The 26633-nt window shown below is 34.6% G+C and overlaps 1 protein-coding gene across 1 annotated transcript in view; it reads left to right on the forward strand.

Moving 5' to 3' along the window:
• Positions 1-26633, forward strand: part of nAChRalpha1 (nicotinic acetylcholine receptor alpha1) — a 166014-nt gene that overhangs the window by 126967 nt on the left and 12414 nt on the right. Inside the window, exons 2-3 of the mRNA XM_071594253.1 lie at positions 21148-21192; positions 23629-23738. Coding sequence (XP_071450354.1) covers positions 21148-21192; positions 23629-23738 — 155 coding nt within the window. The remainder of the gene's footprint in view (positions 1-21147; positions 21193-23628; positions 23739-26633) is intronic.

Below are 26633 nucleotides of genomic sequence, written 5' to 3' on the forward strand. Positions count from 1 at the left end.
GGATGTTTTTGGGCGCTTGGTGAGGGGGTGGTGTAATGGGAACAACTGGAGGAGGAGATTATCTAAGTTGTTGTCCTTAATGAAGATGGAGTGTATGTATTACTGGAGTGGTGGTGCAATCGCTGGGGGCAGTTTGGGTGAAATTCGGATGATAAAAATCCAACAAGAGCACGGGTTTCTCGGAAAAAATAAGCCATTAGGCTGTGCGTGGTAGCACTGATTCGAAATTTATTAGACCCCTTCCCGTACCCAATGCAACAAGGCATTCGCCATTGATTGTTTGTTCAACACTTACGTGGTCTTCAAATTGAAATTTTGGGTTTTGATTTTTGTATTTAGGTGATGGTAAATATGCATTGTTTAGTCAATTGTCTATTTAATTAATAATTTTTGTGTCATTTTTACATAATATTTATTTATATTATAGAACATAATTCATAAAATGCGTTTGAAAGCTGCATGCCGTGATTAGTTGTCATTTCTTACAAATACTTTATAAGCAAATTCCAAAGAAACTGCGAGAGATGCCGTAACAGTAACTTTAAACGTCATTCGCTAATGTGCATTTCAATTCAACTTTTTAAGCACTTTTATTTTGTTACTCGCTTATCAAAATTATTTATTTTTATAATTAAGTATATGAATATATTATCATTATTAATATATATGCCCTCTCATAACAAGTAAACATTTTAACCTGTAACAAACCTTCTTCAGGAATTTAAGTTTTCGATTTGTATATATATAATCACATTGTATTTAATACAAGGGTAATTTCTGAAACGAAAGAGCTTAGGGTGTCTTTTTCTGCACAAGTATATCTTCCATAAGGCTTAAATAACTTAAATACGCTACTGTTTTAGCAAACATACCTACGTTTTAGTGGTTCTCAGTTTAATTTGCGGGAAGAGGCTGTTAAACTATATTAAATCTGAAGATATAATTATCCAGAGTTGTCATTCTAATCTTACTGGTGCTTTTGTTTTATTTAATTGGTACTCCAAATCGATGTAAGCCCACGGATGGATTGATTCATTTTTCAGGGCAATGATGGAATCTATTCTTCTAAAAAATGCCTAAAGTAATTAATTACCTATTATTTAATTAATTTAGGGATTAGTACTTGAAAACATCACTAGCGTATTATGATGTAATTTTTTTCTTCTATGCATAACTTTAAGCGCCAATTAAACAGTACCTTAAATGAATTATAATGCGTTTGGACAGGTCATGGTACCTGAATTTTCAGGGAAATAAATTGAAATAATTCTCTTTGTTACAGGTAGGCATTCATTTTTTTCAATAATTCATAGAACAGATAATTGTTTCTATTTTTCATCATTTTGGTCGTAGTAATTTAGAATATTACAATTGCTTAGTAATAAGAACTCTCACGGCATATTTATTACTCGCTTTGTTCCTCAGGGAAAAAATTTTTTTTAATCACCATTAAAATTAGTGATAATATTTTGATTACTTTTCCCTAGTTGTTAAGATAGGTGCATCCACATATATATGACAAAGAAATAGGTGATGCTTTTACTAAAAGCTAATTTACCCCTGACTAAATAAATATTTAAAATGATCGATTGGGATAATCAATCATAAAGTATTTTCAGCGTGTGTAAGCATTTTAAATTTTTTAGGGGAGAAAACCATTATTGTAATTATTTTGGTAGCTTGAACAACATTTTTGAAAAACTTATTTTTTGTCCATGACATTGTTTTATAACCTAATGCTATAAATCAACTCGTGGAAATTGGAACTGACAGCAGTCTGATAAAGTGATTATTAATGCTTCCACAGCGGTCATTTTGAACATCATGAACATGATTTATATGAGTAAATGATCATAAGCCCAAATAGGGAAGATAATTTTCAATTATGTGTAAGATAATACGTTCAAGTAGAAAAGTTGCTAGACAGCCAATTCACGAGCAATTAAGAAAATAAGTGAGGTAAACTCAAGTTGAATAGGATCATCATTATTAGGTTTCTATCTCAAGGAACAGACCTTAAATAGTAAGCCAGACTAGAACAAACTTGAGGAAGCTATTCCTCATAACTTGGAATATATTGAATTTACTTTTCTTCGGATGAGAGATGAGGTTGAAATTAGCAGCAGAGTAAAGAATTTCTAGTCGTTGTACATGTATATCTTGCAATAGAGAAGAATAATGAATATATATATATATATATATATATATATATATATATATATATACATATAACAAAGAAAAGGTACTTGCGGTTATGGAATATTTCATGGGTAAAGAGAGAAACCTAAGGAGGATACCTATAAGAAGGACAGAGTAACTAAGTGAACGTATCCTGTAGGACTGTAGCTTATGGGAACCAATAGTGATGGTAACATGTAGGAGAAGAATGACATAGAAGGACCTTGGTTGGACTACGAGAGGGGGCTAATGGAAGACGTCACTTTGACCAAGAGAAAGGAAAGAGATTTAGCAGGATTGATCGGGAGGACCCTTCCAATATATCCCTTTATTGATCACCGTAATGGGGAGATAGGATTGATAATTTGAGATGTTTCCATACAATCACTTTTACCCATCTCTTTTATCCACAGAACACTCCTTCCAATGGACTTTAGAGCTCCTATTGGTTAACTTCAGATTTCAAGTTTGGCTAAGTGGTACCGTCAAAAAAGACCCATATAAAATAAAACGATTTTTATACTGGGTACTGAAAATTTCGCGCTCAGGTCTTTTTTGGTTTTCTTATTTTTTAAATATTTCTCATAGATAAGAAATATTAAATTCGTAGTAATTTTGAGTTAGATATGATACATTTTGTAAATTTCACTTTCTATTAAAGTCTATGGATAAGCTTACTAAGTACCGAGGAATTAGTTGCTTGGGTGTTTTAACGCTATTATTCCACGGAGTAATACGAAAGTAGCTAAGAGTAAAATTTTCCGAAACATTAAATGTGATAAGAGAGAATGCCAGCTCCAATTTCTACTGTTTTGTTTTAAAGAGAACTTCTAAGTACCCATACCATTGCCATGCCTTTTCAAATGGCTTCAATTTAGACTACGTTATCAATTTATTTTTATCAAGGATTATATCAAAATTGTTGGTTCATCCAACGAACCGTTTACATTATTATTAATATCATAACGAGAGCTCGGGAATTACATTACTCTTGCATATTTCCTCTATTCTTTGCAAACCGACTTTTCAATATGCATATGAATTTATGCACGTTTCTCGAATGGTTATTTTCGGGTAGAACCGTCAATATATTTTCTATGCATCAGTAAATAATAAAGAATAAAATCTTTTCACAGATTGTAAATATTAATTTTTTTTGTAAAACATGCCTTATAGTCTCATTCATTGTAAATAATCCCACTCCTTAAGATTCAGCTCTTCTATCAGTAAAAATTATTTTGTAATTATTCTGTAGCCTTGGAAAATAGGCATGGTTTTCATTTATGTACGACATTTTAAAGTTATCCTACAACTTCACTTATATTTCTTTCGTTAGTTATTTGGAACAATAAACTCATAATCTCTCCGATTATTTGTGAAACTCTGTTTCTTTTTGATGCAGTATTTGTGCAATTCACTTTGGCACAATTTAATTTACATATTTTCAGTTTTACGGTGGCGTTTATGATAGCCTCTATGCATCTTTATGGAATTGATACAATTTCTCGGTCTTCTATGAAAGTAGAAGAAATATTTAACGTATTTCATCGATGCGTATCAAATTTTAGGTTTCTCTTCCTTACATGTACGCGCAAAATTCTTGACATGACTTACAAATTGTTTTATGCTAATGGTTAATAACGTTTTAATTACAATATATAAAATAAGATTGAGTGGAATAGTATGTGTATGTGATAATTATTCAGATAGAAAATTGTTTATAATTGTTTAAGTAAAAGCGTTTCTTTACAATTGCGGTAAAAACAGCTGATACTAATAAAAAAATAGAAAGACATAATCCACATTGTTTAAAGTATACCGTAAAAGGATCCAGATCCCGATCTGGATACCGTATGCTTGAAACAATGTGGGTTATGTGTTTCTATTTTTTTATTAGTATCAGCTCTTTTTACCGCAATTGTAAAGAAACGTTTTTACCTAAACGTGGCCTCTCGCTATTTTTATGAGCTCAACGTGCACTCATTGGGCATCTACAATCGAATTATTCCAAGCATTATATCTTAAATTAAACTAAGTACTTAAGTTATGATTTCACACGGCTACAAAGGATGCATCATTAACGGTGCATTCTTCACAATAGAGGCCAACCATCGGTGCACATGGCAAATTCGTAACAATTACAATTCAAACCCGTTACAAATTACAATGGTAAACGTCACGTTGCAGATACAACTAAAATGGCCGTTAGAATCCTAACGCCCTTGAACTCAGAGATCTGGAATAATTAGGTGGTGTGTGGACGGATGGAAATGAATGAGGAATCGGTGTCCGGGTAGGGCTTAACCGCACGTTGACTGGAAGGGCATTGTGAAACAAAGTCGTGGAAACCGTAGAAAACCGTTTAAAATAAGGTCCTGCTGGAGAATTGATAAGGTCATGAGTGATGTGGAGCGGCAGGTAGATTTAACATGGGACTGTGTGGAATGAATTGTAAAGTGTTTACTAAGGTCTGACACGCTATTGATTCAGGATTATGGTCACTGGTTGGGTTTAAAAAATGAAGGCAGAAGCTATTAAAAAATAAATGAGATAGCTGTGAAAAATATTTTAATTTTCGAAATTATATACTCCATTGCGGAATTATTTTTTTAGCGTACACGATCGTAGAGAATTAATAAAAGTAGTTTGTCTTAGTGTAAAAGGATGTTCATACTGATAACAAAAGAGTTATTGTTCTAACAAAACAAGATAACAATACAAGAACTTAATAATAATTGGGTGATAGTATCGTGCATAGAACTATCATTTCAATAATGTCACTACTATCTTCAATGACTGAGCGAAAATTTTATATTCATAAATTATTTTCCCATGCGCGTGTCTAATAAAATGAGCCCATGAATATAGTATAAACAATTTTTTACAAATTAATTAATGCCATTTCCATAAGTAACGAATTCTTTGTATGGTACTCATTGAATTTTTTCGACGAGTGATTCATTTGCCTAGGATCAGGTAGTTTTGCGGATTAGTTTATCGCAAACTCATGCTTTGGAATGAATGGCATAAGCGATTGAAGAAATTGTGCTGACAGGGTTGTTCTGGGTGGGCTAGGAATCTGTGAGATGAACTTACAACCCTATTGGTTGAACCGAGCATTCGGAGTTTCTAAGCAGTATATTCAAAGGTCCTCCTTAAATACCGCCCGAGCCTTTCTCTCCTTCCCGCAAATTAATATCCTCGCCAACGGTGACATGATACGTATCCAGGCGCAATACGCCTGAACTATTCAGGGCTTTGGGCTGTGAAGTCAAATTTGCAGTGTTCCGGTCTTAACCAGGGTGTAAATTAAATAACATACCTGTAAGCAGTCAACGAAATGAAAGGATGATAAGCGTATCCTGGAGAAATGAGGTAGGTTATCTCCATGGCATTCGATACTGTTCGAATCCTTTGATGATTCTTTAAAATTTTACTTTTCTTCATTAGAAATTGGCCAAGCTGCGTGAGATCGATTACACTTGAACCTCCGATATAGCCATCCTTAGAAAACAGAGACAAATACTCACACCTTCTATACGATCCTCTTTATTCGTTTCCAATGTCTGAGGTATTCACTGAGAGAGACGGGGACTTTTAGGGTTGGAAATATTTCGAGGTAAATGAAGCAGAAGTAATAGTACGAATTTGTTGGCCTCGTGAAAATTTTCTTTCAAAAGATAAATCAAGCGAGTGGAAACTTTTCCTCAAATTTGGAGTAATGGGCGTTATGGTTTGGAACGTCGCATAATGGGATTTTTTTTCACTCTATTTCAAATTTTCCTTTTCCTAATGGCAAGATTTCACTTTCCTTTTGAAAAAAAAAACTTTCATTCTGAAAGCATTCGCCTCAGATCAGGGTGAATATCTGTCCTGTGTTCTGAGCAGAAGGTCTAAAATTGGTCTCTTGAGAGAGAAATAAAATTTTGGTAAGTATCATTCAAAAATTGCTCAAAAAATATTAGTCATAATAATAGTTGATGCTTCCATGGACAAAGAAAATAATTTTGTTTGCATTAGATGTTTACTCATGGGCAGTGAAATGCCATTTACAATATTTGAACGCAGTTATAGTAGAATGTTCAATAACTGTGGAGGCTGGTAGATAAAATATAAACTTACTTGAATATACAACCGTCTTGGACGAAGCGGAATATGATTTATCTGAATGATCCCGCGCCTGCAAATATGACTCCTCAGTCGATAACTTGTAGATAGTAGATTTTACTCCCCAAATATATTTCAAAACCATGTCCCACTCCTCTTTTGATGACGTATTTCTCCTAAACCTCTCTATTGGTGTCTCTACAAAGTGGGATCTACGTAAAATAACTAAAAAGGCATTTTTCTAATATGGCACAATTTGATTCCAAAGATAAACCAATAGACGTTTCTTAAGTTAACTTTTTTACCATTTTCTGTAATGGCCTTTTGTGTAATTGGCTTGACTTCTTTTTCTGTAATTGTAAGCATAAAGTTTAACTAGCGGTCTTGTTGCAAAATATTTCATACATTAATCATCTAATGCCTGTAAATCAATAATAAAGCGACCAAAGCAAATCAAGTTGAATGATTTTGTTTAAGAAAATCTTAAGAAAGTAGTCCAATATTGAGTAGTTAATTTCGATTTGATTAGCTATTTTTTATTTTCCTATGGATTTTGGATAATACTCCTGTATAACTGAATTAACTAAGTTCAATATGATTTTAACCGCCTAAATTCATCTCTGGAAAACCTTTTACAACGGGAATATTAACTTCTTAGGAAATGGTTAGTTTTATTGGTCTTTTTTTCAATATTTTGTCTCCTAAGGACATTTTCTCAGCAAGGGTTTGTGGATATTTTACGAATGTATGCTTTTGTGACGCATGGGAGGAAGCCTAGGAAAGTGAGTTGAATAGCGAGGGTGAAGAGTGAATAAGGAATAAGTAATGAAGGAAAAGTAAATATATTGAGATGAGGATAGAGATGAGTGCAATTAAAGCCTTTGGACTAATTCTGAAGAGAGAGATATGCTCGTAGAGGAGTAAAGAGCATCACGAACGGTATAGTGAGAAATGAGAATTATATTGTATTAAAGGCAAACGGGAGAGGGAGTAGATAAATTGAATTTCGGACCTTGAAAGAAAGATGGAAATGATAATGAGCAATATATGCTCGAAGCATATATGTGGCGATGTCTACAATCTAAACAAGCATATTTTAAGTAAGATTATATAAACGATATTTTTTGAAAGAGCGAACAGCTGTTTATCATAGTGTATACTGTCAATGGGTTTTTAATGTACCATTTTACTGTAAAAATTGAAATTAAATACTGAGAAAAACATCTAAAATATCAACCTTACAAGACAAACTTTTAAACATATTAGCTACTCAATATAGGGTAGAATTCAGGTATTGCTAAAACAGACCGGAAGTTTGGCTATTTACGGTGCAAATAGTAATAGAGTTCAATAGTTTGTTGAAAACGTTCTAACATTATTCGGAAGTTATTTCATGAATACCTAGCAATAATTTCCCAGGGAAATCTAGCGGTTTATTTTTTTATTAGTGTACAGTGAATTTCATTTCATGAAACCCAAAACCGATCCAATACATATGGATGGATATTTCCTCTTCAATCGAAAATTTCATTTCAAAATCATAAATGCGATGTATCGAGTAGTACTTTGAGGTGAATAGTTATTATGAAATTAAGACTTATTTGAAAGAATGGAAGTATTTATTTCGGAAAGATTTCTCGCCATTTCCTCTTGACGACTGTTGAAATGAAACTGAGCCGACATTTTAATTCAATTGTCATTCTTTGAATGATAATCTCATTTATAATTGCAAAATAGGTGCTCTTCCTACGAAATTCCTGTGAAACGAAATGCGGAGTGATACCCTTAACAATTTTCAACAAACAAAGATGGTGGTGTTTCCCAGATAATTTCCGATTATGGAATATGTTACATAATATTATTATTGAAGAATTGATCATTACAGATCCATCTTGCAACGTAGGAATGATTCTAGGTTTTACAGACAGAAACGTAAGGAAAAAAATCTCTATAATGTCCTATCCTGAATTGAAAGGGAATCTAGGCATTTAATATCTAGTTGTTATCATTATAGACCTTATCATCTTTTGCTGGCAAAATATAAAATTGCCGCGATCAATATCTTGAAAATTGCATTGATTTTAGTATTAAGAAAGTTTACCATAACTTTATCCAGTAATCGCACATTAAACTAATATATGAAAGACAAATTGGATCCATAAATATCAGCCGTATGATGACGCTGTATAATGCAATTGACATCTGATCCATGGGTGCATGATGTTCAAGTTACCATACATCTGAAGAAGTTGAAAATGATAAGGATTTTTTGCACTATAAAAAAAGAGGAAGGGCGCGAAAAAAACCATTTGAACCTGGATTACCATTTTAATTAGAGTCCGACTACTTTTCCGAAGCTTCAGATAAACAGAAAAGATTACTGAATGTTAAGATCATAAGAATTAAATTTTGTGAAAATGGGGAAATTACTTATTGATTCCATCTAAAAAAGAAAATTTTTTTTCTACCAATTGCTTGCATAATATTTTGTTGCGAAAATCAAAGCTCGATCATAAATAAAGTAAATGTTTATGAAGCATTCATCAAAAACCAAACACTTTGGCACATAATAACCATTTCTGTGAGAGACTTCAGTTTTTACTTTCCAAGTAATGAAGCAACTAACTATGTATCATTTGTATATTTAGCGTATATAAGATTATTACTAACATAGATTTTATTTACAATACCAAAGGTTATGCGATTTTTACGAAAGAAAAACGCTAAGCTAAACATTAAAATAGAAAGGCAAAAAACAGGGCAGGTTGAAAGATTTAGGTATCTCGGAAGGGCCAACGAGATCAAAGTAGTGGGGACGTAAGGAGGAAAATTGCTCGTGGGAAAGAGGCTTTCACAAGGAGAGGGGGGTTGATAACAGGGACATTGATAAATGACCCGTGAAAACTTTGAAATGTAGCGTAGTTATGTACGGCGCGGAAACGTGGTCGCTGAAGCAGGAGGATGGACGTAGATGGGCTTTTGAAATGGCTTGTAGAGAAAGAAAGGAAATACATGAGGAAGTGCTAGGTATGGTGGGGTTGGAGATGGGCTTATTGGGAGAAATCCTAAGGAGACAAAAAAATGAATGAAAGGCGTATTGATGTGTAGTGGGATTTTAAAGACGGTGATAGAGGGGCGAATGTTAGGCAAACGTGGATAGGGTGGGAATAGGATGGGTATGTTGGACGGGATGAAGGGAGGAAGGAAGTACAAAGAGATGAAGAAGAATTTGATGCAGAGAAGGTTGATGGATTTTGTTTTGTTAGCAGTCACAAAATATTTATTTGGTTGTTGTATCCATGCAAAACCTACCTCAATTAGTAGATTATTTGATGAGAGTTTATTAGTTTATATTCATTTTAATTTTTAGTGCATAGTCAATAGTTGGTTAAGTAAATACATACATCATAGGTTCAAGAAATTAAAACAATTAAATGGAACAGAAATTTTATCGATGTTAAACTAAACATGATGAAAATCACATTCAATGAAACTGCTGGCTTAGTTTTTCGAGTGATACTCATGATTTCAAATATACTGTCACCACCTATTCCTTCACTAACCTACACAATCGCATTAAAATTATGAATTGTCATAAAATTTAGCATATAATCTTAAACTCAGGGCTTGCCAGAGTGATCGAAAATTTTCCATCCGCCAAGTTTTCTCGTTGAACCTCGTCTCTCCTCTTAAAACTCTTAGTTTTAAATCTACTTGGGTTGATTGCATAATCTCATCACATCCCAGTAGCGCCCTCAACTTTTAATTAATTCTAAAGCGCTGTGTTTGCTCATGCTATATTTTCGAAGACTCATCCTAGCCTTTATTTACTTCACTCTTAATTAAATCAGGCATTTAATTAGATTTTTGCTCGATACCCTTTTCTAATTATTGAGATGAAAGTTTATGTAATAGGGTGGGGTTCACGCCCGAAAGGACCTCGTAAGGTGATTTTATGAAGCAAGATCATTAACTGTTATTATTAAACACAATCAGCTTTTAACCCTATCACACAGCTACTTGAGGAAATTGATGAGGAGATGAATGTGTTAGAAAACATGATATATATGTGATGAATGCTATTATACGAGGGTCATCCGGAAAGTAGTACCCGTTCGTGAAATAAAGACACAAAAGTAAATATTAACAAACATAAAAAATTTTATTTGAAAGAGGATACTTTAAACTACTTATCAACATAATCTCCAAGCAAATTAAGGCATTTGTCATAACATGTGACAAGTTTCTGTATTCCTGCTGCATAGTCCTTCGCCGCCAGCTCATTGAGATACGCGAGGGACCCATCTTGCACAAATTTTTGCATAATGCAGATGGTGTTTAACAATTTCATGAACAATTGTTCGAGAAACATTGGGAAAATGCTCACAGATGTCATCAATTGTGACGCGCCGATCGTTCCTCACGAATTCGTCAACTGAGCTCACCAGTTGGTCTGTAATGACAGACGGTCTCTCCGAACGCTCATCGTCGTGTGTGTTCCCCCTCCCCATGTTGAAGTTGCGACACCACCGCCGAACAGACGACTCGTCCATTACATTGTCTCCATACACCTCCTTTAATTGGCGATGAATATCACATGGGCGAACGTTTCTTGCATTGAGGAATTTAATCACTGCCCTCACTTCACAACTGGCGGCGTTCTCAATTTTTTTAAACATTGTAAACAATCACAGAAACAACACAGGCAATGCTAGCGTCACGCAACTTGGCTCAGAGAAGGCAGACAAGCCACTGAAGCTATCTGACCTCGTCCAGCGGCTACTCGCGTCGTCAGCACTTCATGCGGCACGAACGGGTACTATTTTCCGGATGACCCTCGTATCTACATCCTTGCACTGGTAAATATCAAAATAGTTTCGGCGGTTAATATAGAATAGGTATATTAATAGAATATCGTATTTCTACTCCGTTTGTTAGGTATTGCGCAAAATTCTATTTCATTTAAACCATATTTTTACATCTTTTTGTGGTATACTTCGTATTTTTTTGCGCCCGGATTATCTGATTCAAATGGTTGCACAGTTTGAAGGTAGACGATATAGTTAATTTTTCAATTACCAACTGAATCATAGGATTTCGGACTGGATTTATAGAGTATTTCTGGGTTTCTACTCGTACGTGTACCTTTGGTATCCCATTCGTCCCACAAAATCAGATACATGAATTGCCCACACCTGGTTCTCCTTGTGGCGAGCGGCCTTAATTGGCACCATTCCTGGCAGCAAGCTGGTGAATTACCCAAAAGAATCATCCGGTCAGTATGAATTGTGTTTACTTGTATTCATATTTTTGCAATCTTATTTCAACGTTGGCCTTCTCTGCTGTCTTTGTCATCGGAAAAAATGGTCTTGGACTTTAAAATGAAAGATACTTCAGTATTATTAAATAAGCATACACTAAAATAAGGAGATTAATGACCGGAAACTTGGAGGGAGAATGTTAAATAATTTTACTGAAGACTTTAATTTAAAGAACCTCATGTCTTGGAAAAGAGGTCTCAATGAAAAGAGAAAGGTGATATATGATTACTTTTTAGATTAGAATATGGACAAAGTGGATAATGTATACAGAGTGACGCGAAGAGGAATAAATTATTTTAATAGGTTGAGGAGAAAAACTGTATCAATATAACCTTAGAAAACAAATAACGTCTGAATTTAACGTATGATACGGGGTATTTGGGAGTTAAAAGGCTGTACATTAATTGCTGGAAGAATGAAATACTTATCGCGGAAAAAAGGAATGAAGAGAAAAATATTCATGCAGCATGTAATGCAACGCTGAACCATGCGACAAGATCGAAGAAAGAAATTGTATAGGCAACCGTAGGGATACATATGTTTTCGGAAAGATAAAAGGAGAAGCACTAAGTTCCAACTGTTAAAAGAAATATAACTCGGTTTGGGATGGCACCTGCTCTGTTTATCCCTCCCTTGAATTAGAAAATGGAAGTTTATTTGTAAAACTTATTATTTAAAATTTACTGTGATAGTTGATCAGCCATCTTATCAAAGGAAAAAATATCTGAATTTCCCCTAGGAAAGAAATGTTTAATGCTTTTCTACGCATTACGTAACTCTCGATTACCAATGTTGTTTACGATTACCAATCTATTTGCAGTACTAATTTTCTGATGGTCAAAGTATTGCGTATTTTACTATACTTCATCTAACAGGGAAGGTGTTCAGGTTAAATTGTAATGGTAAATCTTCAAAAAACGGTTTGCTTTCATAATCCGGAAATCAATCAAATGAAATGTTAACGCAATCCCGTGAAGCGCACGTACATAAATTGAATGGGATCGTATTCCAGAAATGGAAAAAAATATAAAAGCGAAAAAACTGTTCAGCCTCCCGTTCCAAGTGTAGTCCGCGCATGAATACACAAGGAGGAACACACACGTATTGCACTGCCTTTCCTTCCATTAAAAACACACACACACACACACACACATAACGCAAGCTCCGGCCCTCTTCTTCTCCCGTGGCTCAAAAATTAAACACGACTCTCGCAGTGCCCGCAAAAGTGCTACAGGAACAAAAATGACTATAAAACCGAGACCAGTAGCCCGCCCATGGTCCCACTTTTGTCCAAATGTGATTTCTCTGTCAGCATTTTTTCGGTATATCTCCATTCAGCATTTCTATGAAATAGTCGCGGTTCATATTATCCTTATTAACTATCATCACTCCTTCTAGCACTCGCATAATTTCACTGCAATCCCTCCTAAAACCAGTCCAAAGCTTTTATTCCTTTCCCGCCTCAACTCACCACGAAAGCCAGCACCCGTTGGATGATATGAAGGAAGAGTCGGAGGAGAAGGGAAGAGTTCGGACGTGAGAGCAGTTCAAGAAGGGTCTGGGGTGGGGCGTATAGGCTATAGAGTTGGAGAGAGAGAGGGAGAGAAGTTAAAGAGGAGGGATGGAAGAGGAAAAGGGCCTGGTATGAGTGTGTGACGCGTCGACTGGAGACTGTACTCAATTTTTGTAATGGGTCGGCGCCTGGAGCCAAACCTTTAAAAAGGGTCCAGGATTGCAGGGATTAAAGAGGAGATGGTTGAAGGGAATGAGGATGCTTTGGTGGGGGGGTGGTGTTGTCGAGGGGCGTAAGAGGGGGACGGCGTTGGGGAATGCATAAAGAAGGAGTATGGAAAAATGAAGGGGCGGGGATGCGAAGAGCAATCCTTGCCATATCATTGCGAGGGATGGGAAGGAGAGAGAAAGAAAACGAATAGGGACATGAAAGAGCAATGCATGGTAGATGCTTGTCGATAAAATAAAATTGCGAAGAGTAGAATAATTTTAATTGAGAGACCCTCGTCGGGAATGCACAATGTACTCAGTGCTCCAAAACTTTGTTGTGAATATTTTATGGGTTCTTAAGTTTTCATATTTTGTCTTGTTTTCTACTATGTTGCGCTGTCTCCTTAGGAATTGTTGTATTTATTTTTTTATTTGTTAGACCCCTCAGCGTTAGTTCTGTCGGCGCAGAAAATACCTAGGATGCCACGCCAAATTACCTATATATCCACGATATCGGGCACGTTAATCATCCAAAGTTATCTTTTTGTTCGTTGGATACGTTTTTACATGTAATGGAGCATAAAGACCAAACCACGTTATAGGTTTTATAAATTTTTCTGCGACCGCATATACGAATTTCCACAAAGGAAAGCTACTAAAATAAATATTTTGTGATTGTCCTAATTGTACCTGCTTAGTGAATAGAGTGACTGTGGAGAAATAAACATTATATGGATTTAAATATTCTTTCATACAGGTATTAATGGTTAATTTTTCTTTTATCAATTCTTTTTCATGAAAATAGGCTTTTCAATTTCAGAACATACTGTGATTAAGCTAATGCAGTGGCGCCGTTTCTAGAGAATTATCCTCAAAGTAATGAAAATGTATGGTAGCGGACTGACATTACGTAGAATTAAGTTATTTTATCAGAATTAATCTTCAGAATGGTGAATAGTTACATTTATCGGAGATTTAGGTTTCACTAATTTTGGCACAACTGCTCTTTGATGTTTGCAGCATTGTATTTTAGTATACACGTATGTCCAAATTCCCTCATTCAACTGGCAAAGAAGAATGATTTTCCACGTAAATATTTTTGGAAACCTAAATGTGATAAAATTTCGAAGCATTTATTAAAATTAGAAATCTTCGGAGGTTCGTATTCGTAACAAACCATTCATTTTAAAATTAATTCTCTTTATTTTAGCAATATTATAACACCCTGAATATGAATTAAAATCCTTCTCATCTCACAATTTTATTTTCATCCTTGTGCATCCTATAGACAGCCATTGATTTCTTGAATATATCTCTATTATAACCTTATTTATCATTCAAATTCAATTTTTAAAACTTACCCGAAATCATTGTTACAATGCATAAATCAACGACCAGTGAAAGTTTTCAGCGATAAATGTTGCTTCTATTTTCAATTCAATTGCAAACATTCTAACATCATTGCAATTAACAACGATGCTGGGTCGAATGTTGGATTCAAACGGCCTAATGATGGGATGGGAAGGTATGATTTCCCCCAGCGGCTAAGCTATATTTTTAGGCTACATGAAAACACATTTAATATTATTTTACATTTATTCCTCCTATATAAAATCTCTTCGCATCAGTAACGTCTGTGACTCACGTGGAAAGCCATTTCGCCGGTATCTTTTCGGAACCCAATTATCAAAAGAGTAAAAGTAATTTACCATGCAGCATCAGCTAAGTCCGCGAGACTAATATTTTGGAACGATTCGATCCGATGGATTGGATCGGAAGGAGATGAAAAAGGGGTCCGTCGGCGAAAAACACACAAACAAATGCGCATTGACGTGTCCATGGGGTTTATGTAATCCGTCGCATTCTAAAGAGCGGAAGGGAGTCAAAAAGTTACGGCGGGTGAGCGAGACTGACCTAGCATTCCGTGACTAATGAGGGGGAGTGAGGAAGAGAAGCAGAGAGAGAGAGAGAGAGAGTGTGGTACAAAAGGAGGGAGGCAGAGGATGCCGGGGGAGGGGAAAGCGACGACCGACCGGCGGCGGCAGGGTCGAAGAGGGATGAGCACAGAGAAATAAAGGACGGAGAAATGGGAGAGAGAGGAAGGGATAAAGGGGGGAAATGGGGCTGAAAGTAAAGATAGGCAAGGGTTCGGAGGGAGGGAGGGCCTTGTGTGATATGGGCCCGAAAAGAGGAGTGAGACGTGGGTGGGAAGAAGAAAATGGCTCGGAGTGGGTGGCGGCGGGAGGAGGGTGGTGGTAATCGGGGGCAGAAGTAGCAAGGGATGGGCCCCAGTCCTGGAGCAGAGGGTTTTCCCCGAGTGGCGCGGCCGGGGGGGGGGGTTTGAGGGTTATGAGGGGAGGAGAGGCTAGACACGAGGCTTAAGGAGGAGGGAGGGGGGTTTGTTGAGGATACGTCGCGTGTGTGTGTTGGAGGGAGTAAGTGTGGTAGGGAGTGCGGGAGGGACTCCGCTGGCTGTGGAGGGCGAGGAAGGAAGGACTTGGCCAAGAGCCTCCGAGCCTGATGAATGGATTCGAAAAGAGCACTGAGGGATGATGCAAAATGGAGGACAAAGGGAGAATGTTGGGGACGAAGGAGCCGAGGAAGGGATGACGTAGAGAGGAGCGGGAGGGGAAGCAGAGAATGGTTTGTGTGGTGCTGGAAGCGGCGAGGGGTTCGGAGGGGAGGCTGGGATGGGAGTCAGAAATAAATGGAACCCTGGAGTGGAAGGTTATGTTGTAGAGAGGAGAGAGGGGGGTGGGTGGGTGGGAGGGGATGTGATAAAAGGTGAGCGTAGGCAGAGGGTGAGGGAGGGAGGTGAGTGAGACGAGATGGAGAGAAGAGAGAGAGTGTTTGGGGAGGGTTTCTGGGAGGAAGAGGAGGTGGTCGCCGGGAGAAAGGCGTTGGCAATTTGGAAGGGAATGAGGCAGCGGGATGAAAACAGAGTCGGGCGACGGGAGTGGCTTCAGTAAAAGGAGGTTTGCATGCATTAGGAGATTTTATTTTTATGATGAATAACGGGGAAGTGCCCGGAATAAGCGGGCTGCATTTTGGTCTTGGCCGAGGCGAAATGGTGCTTGGTGCATTTCTCAAATAGTTGATATACGTCTCGTACAATTTCGTATTTTCCGAAAGCACAGAATTGGCATTATCGAAGTGGGTTCCCCCCCTTGACTTAATTTGATGGTTAATTCAGACGTTGAGGTATAAAATAATGTCCCATTATTTATTTTGGTGGGATGGTGTCACTCTGAAGTTATTAAAAAGTTATTTTAAGCATTCTCCCTGCTAAATTTCTTACCGTGGAATATAGAGAAACTTTTCCAAAGTTTGTCTGCAGCAAATATAAGAAAAGCATTCTTAACTGCATTAATCTGGGTTATTTAGTATTTATCTTAAAATACACTTCCGGCTTAGCGGCTTCGATTTGTGTAATCTGATTAAAACCGAGTGGAAAATAAGTATTTAGATTAATTGGCTATTTAATTTGAGAAATACTCGTAAAGGTTATCGGATATTTATAATGTACCATTCTTATATGGAGTGTATTATTAATAATGTAGCCGCCTGCGCAAAAATAAAAGATTCAGAAAATTCCGTAAATATGAATCACAAAAAAATATTTTAAAAATAATTGGCTTAAAGGAATTACAGAATATTGCATTAATAACATGTACGGGGGCGTAACTTCTTGGTGAGAAAACTAAATAGTTTGGTGGATGGACTTATATAAAAACGGATGAATAACATTTTGCGAGATTATATATTCACTTGACGGTTAACATTTTATCACGGATATTTTATTTTTCATTGATCCAATCGTTTGCTATAGAAAAATACTGTAATTCTTTTGGTGTCCTGATCAGCCCATTAAATATATTGTTCGCCAGTTTTTCTGTCAGTCAGCTCAATCTTAAGGAAGCGACTCCATGTGGATTTCATTACTTTAACGTCCATTATAGTATTTATTGATATGCGATACTCCATTGTCCCACGAAAAAACTACACATAAGACCCAAGGTTGATTAACAAAAGTTGTTGGAAGGATTGCGAATATTTAGGGCTTGTTGCAGTTTGTGGCAAAAAACAGATGCACAAAACGGCGTTTTTGATCTAAGCTTTAGGAAACCTAATTGCTAAAATAAAAAGAAATTTGTTCCGAATATGGAAAATATTTGGCCGTAACACTATTATACAATCAAAATAATTTAAAATTATTACTTTTTAATTAAGTTTTCATTTTCCAGTTTGTGCATAGATTAGTTTCAAAATGTACGTTTCTAAATTATATTAAAACATGCTAACGCACCATGCTGAATAGAGTCATGTTTCAATGGACAAAAAGTCATAACGCATATTAATATTCCGACTTAGAATTCATATTGATGGAATAAAGGTATACAACTAAAAAGCATGGTTATCCTTTAACAATCAAATGGATGATTAGTGGGAAATATTTTGACGCTATTAATTTATGTATTGATCTCAATGTACATTCTAGCATGCACGGCGTACTTAATTTTAACCTGAATTTGGACTTACATTCCTATTCATACTTAATTAAAATTAATCATGATTAGGGGAATATTTGCATATTATTTGAGCGTAGTCTTGCATTATTTGAAAACAGAACAAATATATTGGGTTAAACTGTATTTCATCGTTTATGTCAGGAATATTTACGCTTAATTTTATAGTCAGGTGTAGTTACGGAATGCTATCGGAGGGAAAAATAATTGGAAAACAAAATGAAACTTACGCGATACGTTGGGCATGTTTGTCTGGATTGTCCAAATCTTAAAATGGCAGAATATAGTATTACAGCGATTGTAATTTACATATTTTTTGTACGTCTATTAGAACTAATCATGTATATTATTTACATCAATTTCAATAAATTCTACAGATTTATTTGAACGATAATGTGTTTACGGAAATATTAAATTTTCCTCCAGCAGCGCCTGCGATGGGATATAAAGTAAAGTCGAGATGGGAGGAAGAAGAAGTGTGCGAACTATGATTCAGGGATAACATGTCGTCTTTCTTATTCACGTTGATCATCTATTAATTCAGACTGTTTCTTACCGAAATATAAGCGTTCATCATGCTTTGTTTAGTCCCTTGATTCTTTCTCGAACAGAGCTTAATTAATTTTCAACCGCCTGACTCTAATTTTCCTAATTAATGGAGACACTTATTGAATGGTATTTTCCTCATTTTCATTGGGATATATCAAGTGTGTGGAGGACGAGGGGAATGGCAGTGTGGATGATTGATAGTCGTGTTCATTAAAGTTGATCAAATTCAGGAACTAGCTATTTTGCTAAACAAATGGTTTTATCATCATCCAGGATGAAAGTTGGGGAATTGAGAAAAAACAGTGCTTTACTAAGACAACTTGAGGCTTCAAATTACTCCTTTACTTTATATCTTTTGCATTTAGAGAGAAATGAAAACACAAAAAAATTACAAATAAATCAGTCCGATATTAATTTTACAAACTTAGTCACTCCTAGTGTGGTGACGCTAAAATTAAATTTTATAATCACTGTATTATCAAGGCATAAAAAGGGAAATATAGTATGCGAAACGTGATGATTAAAATAATTGTTTAGTAGCATTTAGAAAATTATGGAATAGTATTCTCATTATTAGTAATATTATAATTGGTATTCTACCATTTTGTTAAGTTTTGAATCGAGGCAAACGGTGCAACGATACATTTCCTTGCCACTCCGAGCAAAAAAACCCGATATCCGATGCTGCAATAAGCATTTTTTTTGTTCCGCATACTTCCTTCCTTCATAAAATCCAACATGTTCTCTGCCTACCACTTTATTGCTTGCCTAGTGCTATCCCTTACATCACAGCATTCAGCATCCCATTGCCAGTCAAAAATTGTATCCATCTTTCCTGGCTCCTTTGTAGTACTTCCTAGAACCCTCTTTCTCCCCCACCATCTCTTAAACTGCCTCGTTTTTTTTCATTTCAGTCCATTTTCTTTTTTCTATCCTTCTCCACACCCATATTTCTAAAGACTACAAATGCTTCAACGGCCGCGTTTCCGCATCGCAGAAAATCACGTTTTATGTCAATCTTTTGAAGATTTACCTACCGTCCCTGCCATTCTTAACCTCCACGTTGTAAATGATTCTTTGCCCAACGAAGCTCTTCTTTTTATGCCCGTAATACGTTGAAGACTTTGCTTAAAAATAAGATTATAACAACAAACGGAAACATTATAAAAGTATATAGATTTATTTAGTAACCCAGTTATTTAACCAATTGGGTAAGGTTTTTCCTTGTTAAAACGTGATTGAACTTCACCAAAAACAATTACTAATAACGTTGATAATGTCTAACAAAACTGTCTCAAATGCCCGAAGAGAGAATGTTTTCGGAAACTCTTACAATATGAAATGCCAAAGTTTCAGATGCCTAAGACAAAGAAATATAACATGAACAAGATCTTCACAAAAGGAATTCTTTTTATTTTAAATTTGTACTTTATTTTAAATTCCACCTTGTGTTATTAATTTGGAGAGATAACTAAGAATATTTAATAGTAAAGGTAAGAAGATTCTTTGAGTTTCTGCGGGACTTGAATATTTGAGAGTTGGGATCATATTAAGATTAAGAAATCATTCGATCATTTTAAGAGTATGGATAAAAATGTAAAGCATTTCAAAGGTGATCAATGCTTGATAACTAATATAAATCTTCATTAATTGATCCTCTTAATAATGGGTAGAAAGCACTTGTTACAAATAATTTTAAAATTGAAAGGAAGGGATTGTTTAAATTTAAAGCCCCTAACTTAAAAAAAAATTTTATTTTTGTATCAGTTGACTTTGTGCATGCTTCATGATTAAACATAATTGAATTTAATTAAGCTGAAACTACATTTTATATTCCCAAATATTGGCTCGGAGGATATTTCAAAAAGAAGCTGGAAAATAGATGAAAAGTATCTTAAAAGAATTACAAGATTAACTTAATTACTCTCAATTGGATTTTAGAAACCTAAGATTTTTTCATAGCTATAAGGTTGTATTTATGAGAAAAAAGTCGTATGGGAAATTGGCATAGATTTATTCATATCTTTTTTAGGCAAATATTTTTGAAATAGCATAAGATGCGGGTACAAAATTGAAAATCGCTCAATATAAAAAATTTGGGTGTTCATTCTTACTTTTGTAACATTTTCGCAAGGGAAAACGAATAAAATATGCTACGTATGCAGAACAAGAGCAGCAGTAATGTGTAGCATTCTAATAAACGTATTAATTCCAAAGTTCTAATATATCATGTTCTTTTATAAGGGATCAAAGAGCTCTACAAACAATTTAAATGTTTTACTGGCTATGAGAACCGAAAAATATTTCCAACATTGAATTTGATCCTATTTTGGAAAGGTAATTAAAAATAGTTTTTCGAAGTTTATGAAGAAGATGGTTTCACGTTTGTTACCACAGTTAAAACAAATATCCCAAAATGTGTTCCCTTTCCATTAAACATGAGCATAATAATAAAATGGTAATATGAATATATCGCATTGAAATAAAATTCTATGTTAGCAACAATATAATTTACTTCAGTAAATCAGAAAAATGGAGTGAACTATAAGTTCATCTGTCTTTTTGCATTCATGTTCATTTACTTTGTGGTCAAAGAGAAATATCGGGCATTTTCCCTCCTTCTCGGTACTACCTTATTAAGAAGTTCTCTTACAGCCTAACCTAAATCCCTTAAATGATTGTCTAATACCTCATCAGACCATAAAAGATCTTTTAAGCAAACAAAATATTTTCTCTCTTTTCAGAACCTCAAGAACCAGATAATGACAACGAACGTCTGGGTGGAACAAGTGAGTTTGAAACTTTTAGGTTTGAGCCCCCAACATTGGCACCCTCCTCCCTTGCGCACACATGGACAGACGCCCATGCCTTGGGGGCTAGAAAGGGGACAAACTTCCGGAGACAAAGTTTAGCTGGTTAAACACAAAAGGCTCTCTCACTTGTTGCCAATTTCTGATTCAGGAAGTTCCTAACCAGGAGAGGCAAAAACAGACCTTGTCATACTGATTCATTATGCGTTCGAACAGCAATCTCGTCCTGTCCTAATAAAGCGGGCGTTAGTCTTAGTATTTTGTTTCGGCAGAAATTCATACTTTCTCTTTATTTGATCCAACCGCTAATAAACAGTGAAAATTAATTACTGGTATAATCATTCTCTGCCATATAGAAAGTGTATTTCAGCTTATTTCATTGAAGTTACTTGCTTGGCACATTAAGATGTAATGCATCGAGTTTCCCGTTTCTGACAGCATTTTTACTAGAAACTTTGAAATTTTTCCCGTTAATGAAGTAAGTAAAAGAGGCGTAAATTTAAAGTTATAATTTTCACAGCCATTATTAAACCAAGAAAAACATGTATTGTGAAGTAGTTTAGCGTGTTAAGAAATTGAAATGCTGAAAAAAGTATAATGTTTTTCAGTTAAATGATTGCTTTGTAAAATCTAAAAATAAATAAAACTTTATTAGCATAAATAGATATAACCGAAAAATAATTACAGCGACAGTATGAGCAACATTTGTGAGAGATTTTATTGTAAATTCTTAGTAGGAATATAAATGCTCAAAACAAATTAAGTTATAATGAAAACTGCTAAAGTTGAAAGCATAAGACATACCTGTTGATTTTAAACTGATCAATTTATAGAATAGATATTTCCCGGTAATAGAGTTCTTTTTAAATTTTGAAAAAGAATAACTTAAGACTCAAATGATTACGTAGAATAGTCATAAATATACATCTTGACGAATAATGTGCGTATTTTAATATATATTTAATTATACTTATTAGTTCTGTGTTGATATTTTTAGCGAGAAACTATATTCAATAATTGATTTATCTTGATCTTTCACAATACTACAACCTTGATGTATAGTCTGGGCTTTTACATATCATTAGGCTCATAATTAGCGTTTTATTGTGCAATTGTTTCCTTGTAGAATTCAGTTGGCCGGAGGTGCACTTAAAATGTCTCCCTTATTAGCTATGCGACATACCTTGGGGAACAGGGTTCCTACGTTTCAAATTTTAAAAGGTTGTTAAATATTCGCAAAGAATCTTTTAATCTCCTAACTGCACACATTTAACTCCCATAACTGTAGACAATTTGCATCCTGATGTAGCTGTAAGCCATCCAACTCGTTCAAATGGACACTATAGAAAGGTCAATGGGAAATATTTCAAAACTCCTGGAATTTAAAAAATAATACATTTTTCAAAAACAAGAACTAAAATTGTCTGTATTTATATGAAATGTTAAAAAAGCAAAATTAAAAGCAAGTGAGATACACTCAACATCAAAGTTTTAAAATAATTTTTCAACCCATTAGGATATTAATTGGATTGGTACATATTTACAAAGATGAATGGTTAAAATGAGGTTATTATTTGACGGTAATTCATTAGTTTTATGGTTATTGAGTATGCAATTGCATTCTTAGAATTCCCTGGTTCATCTTAAAGACCATCAACTGATATTTTTTAAGGAATATTTAATTCATATATTTAATGTAGTATGATGATATTATGTAAAATTTACAGTAACGGAAGTTATACACGTTTATTATTTACAAATTAAGGCAGGATGAATTTAAAAAACGCTTTAAATTACTTTTCTATGGGAAACGTATAAATAGTTCTTTTAAAAATAGAAATAACTTATTGATCGCTTCAATCCATTATGAAACATACCTGTCCAAACATTTGAGACTTATTGAGCATGCATTTTTTATGATCTTGAGATTTTGTTGAAAATAATTATCGGAATTTATGTAACATCAATTATCAGACAAACATTTCAGCTCTTTCGAGGAGTTCTCTGTACAATAACCAACCTCCGCACAAATATATTTACAGGTTTAAACATACTTTAACTATTTATATTTAATTATTTGGAGCGTAATTAAATACATATAATATCGATTTCAATGAATATCACATGATTCATGTATTTGATCATTTAAATTATCATAATTTTAAATACTATGTAAAGTATTTAAGAATCATTTACTTGATTAATAGATGCTAATAATAAATATATACGCAACATATGTTCCCGATGATTTCCTGCTCGGGAACTATATTAAAATTTATACCTTTGTAATCAATTATCTACTTTTGAAACTATCTTTGCCTCCTTTCCCTTTAATTTTTCCCTCTTAATTTCAAAAATTCACTGCTTCAGAACATTCGGTTTATTACTTTTCGCTGATGTCTCGCCAATCGATAGGAATGGAACGACTACAAGCTCAAGTGGAACCCAGAAGATTATGGTGGAGTGGAGACGCTACATGTACCTTCAGAACACATCTGGTTGCCAGACATTGTCCTTTACAACAAGTAAGTATTTTTTCAGTATTTAGTTCCCTACCAATATACGCCTGTTAGTTCATTCGAGGAATAAAATATCATATTTCGACAGTCTCACGCTTTGAAATTTCTTCCTTTTGATTTCAATAATTCATTTTTCTTTTGTACACCTGTCCTACCACTATTGATTTAAATTCAATTTAATCTGGCGAAAAAATAACCCAGCGGAATATAAATTAATACATACAAGTGTTATAATTTGGACCATTTAATTCTTTTGTGCTTGCCTTTATAGGACCAAATCAAATATATCATTATGGAGACTTCTAAACGTCTATACACGACACTACAACGACACTATACACTACAACGTCTATACACGATAAAGTATTAGGCTTGATATTGTAGTGAACATATTTTGTATTCGTAACATAGTTACATATTCTGTGGATGAATATTCTGGATAACATTCTTTTACAATTTCTCATTAGCTAATTGAACCTTAACATTTGAATCGAGGAGATGATATTGGATAGCCTTTCAAAATGTTTTGAATCAATAAACATTGCATGCACTTAAATCATAAACACAGTCCTGATACAACAGAATAAGCATAATCAATTACAACCGTAATGATGGTGTTACCTCAATATTGCTTGTCCATATAAAGGTTCCAAATCATTGGTATGTACTGCGTAGAGTACCACAAAGTGGGAATAGGCTAAATAGAATATATAGCAAGGAAAATATAATTTAAATTCAGTCCCTAAAACTCAATGAAGCTGGGAAGAAGATAAAACTGTGGATTGTTGAGGAATGTAAACAGGAAGGAGTTAAGCAAGCGGAGAAGCAGAGATTGAAAAATGAAATACATTGGAAATGCAGAATAGAACGGATTTGAAAGAATGGAGGATATCTGTAGAAGAGATATAGCAGGTAAAAGATGATTAATTTGTAAGAGAGATATTTAGAATACATGAAGATGAGGTACCTCACACTCTCAGATTTATTATTCGATTAATAAATCATAGTATACAATTACGATGCTCTCATATTATCACACCCTTAAGATTTCACAGTAAACTTTCTTTTTCTTTCAAGATACATATTTTCTGGCTCAATTCAGAGGTTAATCACGTACACTTTACTGTTTATTTCTCATTCATTGCCCTTTTTATGCTCTGTTCGGGGGAAACAAACTTTATATTAATGACTCTTCGTATGGAAAGCATGGCTTGGAGAGAGGCTCTCTTCCTCTTTGTGTCCACCTTTGTGGCTCACCTCAAAATTTTGGGGTGGACACATTCTCTGCTTGAAATCGTTTAAGCAGAAATGCTGTATGTGAAGAGTCACACAGTTTCGTGGTAAATTGGATCGATATAGAAAAATACGTCGTGTGGGTTGGATAAAGTCAAAATGGAGGCCCATACCTGCGACGGAAATAAGGACATTGCGGTTTTAAACCTTTTGGGAGATGGATGAGCACTTATCTGGATGGCTACCATATTCTGGCTGGGGACTTATTGTAGAAACGTAGTTTTCAAAGTGGGTTTAGGATATGAAGGTTTCATCTGGAGGAGAGATTCGGTGGATAAAACAGGATTCAATTCAAATTAAAAACAGAAATTTTCTAATATTTGAGTGTAGTTATACATATTCTGTTGTTCAAAGCATACCTTATCATGTAATACCAAGTTATGCATTGTTAAAATCTGATGGTAGATTAAATGAAAGTATAATTCCTTTTAATAATGAATGAGGAAGAATGATTTTTGAAGATTGTTCATCATAGCCTTGGAATAGTTAATTTTACAATAACTGTGACTATTAAACTGGAGATACTACAAAAGTATTAGCTCACGGATGAATTACGTGAAAAATTATTATGTGAAAGCCCCACTCGTGGAATTTTCTCGGATTCAAAGAATATAACGAACAAAGTGTGGGTCATATTTCCCATGAATGGAACACTTGGGTATTCTTTCAGGCAGGAATTTATTATCTCATTTAATTTTATTCTAAAGATAAATTATTTCAACAAAAAGGATTTTCAATCTATGTTATTGGAAAAAATCCAATATTCTTTTTACTCTAAGTCATACAGCAATTTCAGATGAAGTGAATATTGTGTTCGTTTAATATCTTTCTATATCGTGTTTACTAAGAAAAATCAGAAGACAACTGTTTTCAACTCGATCAATGTTGACTAAGGGGATATACAACCTTTAGAAAGAGAAGGAGAGTAAGTTTAAGCCTTTTTCCATTGACTTGTCCTTGCTGTATATCACTCAACATAAAAATCATTTTCAACACATTTTTGTTGCATGTATTGTTACAAAACTGCCCTATTAAATCTCTATTTTTTTCAAAAACGTTGCTTGGGGAATGTCTTCACATTTTCTTTCACAAATACGTAATATATCTAGTTTACTATCTTATCTATATGTTAAAAATAACTATACAACGGATAGTACTGTTTCTTTGTCAATGAAATTGTAGATATTGGCCTCAATTTTTGTGCTCGTCATTACGTGTCATCATGGCTATGTCAAAATTATGAAGAGGAGTTAAGATGTTTTGAATACGTTGAAAACTTATCTTCTCACCGGAAGAGAAATATGAGGATGGAAGGAATAATTCGGTACAATTTTAACGAAAAATTGTAAACATTTTCCTTTTGGCTCAAAATTAAAAGAGTGCTCAGCGGATAAATAATCACTCATGAAATATCAAGTAGGAGAAAACAATCAATAGTACAAATGAACAATACATTAAAAGGGATATTGCAACCATGTTTATTCTCATAAACTAAACAGAATGTTACCCTACGAATAGTGTACAAAGTTTTCTATTTAAAAATGTAATTATAATTTAAAAATTATGAATTAATGTCATGTATTAAAAATTAAAAAAAAAACAAAAAGT

Source organism: Hetaerina americana, unplaced genomic scaffold (assembly GCF_022747635.1).
Source record: "Hetaerina americana unplaced genomic scaffold, ioHetAmer1.1.p SCAF_6, whole genome shotgun sequence".
NCBI lineage: Eukaryota > Metazoa > Arthropoda > Insecta > Odonata > Calopterygidae > Hetaerina > Hetaerina americana.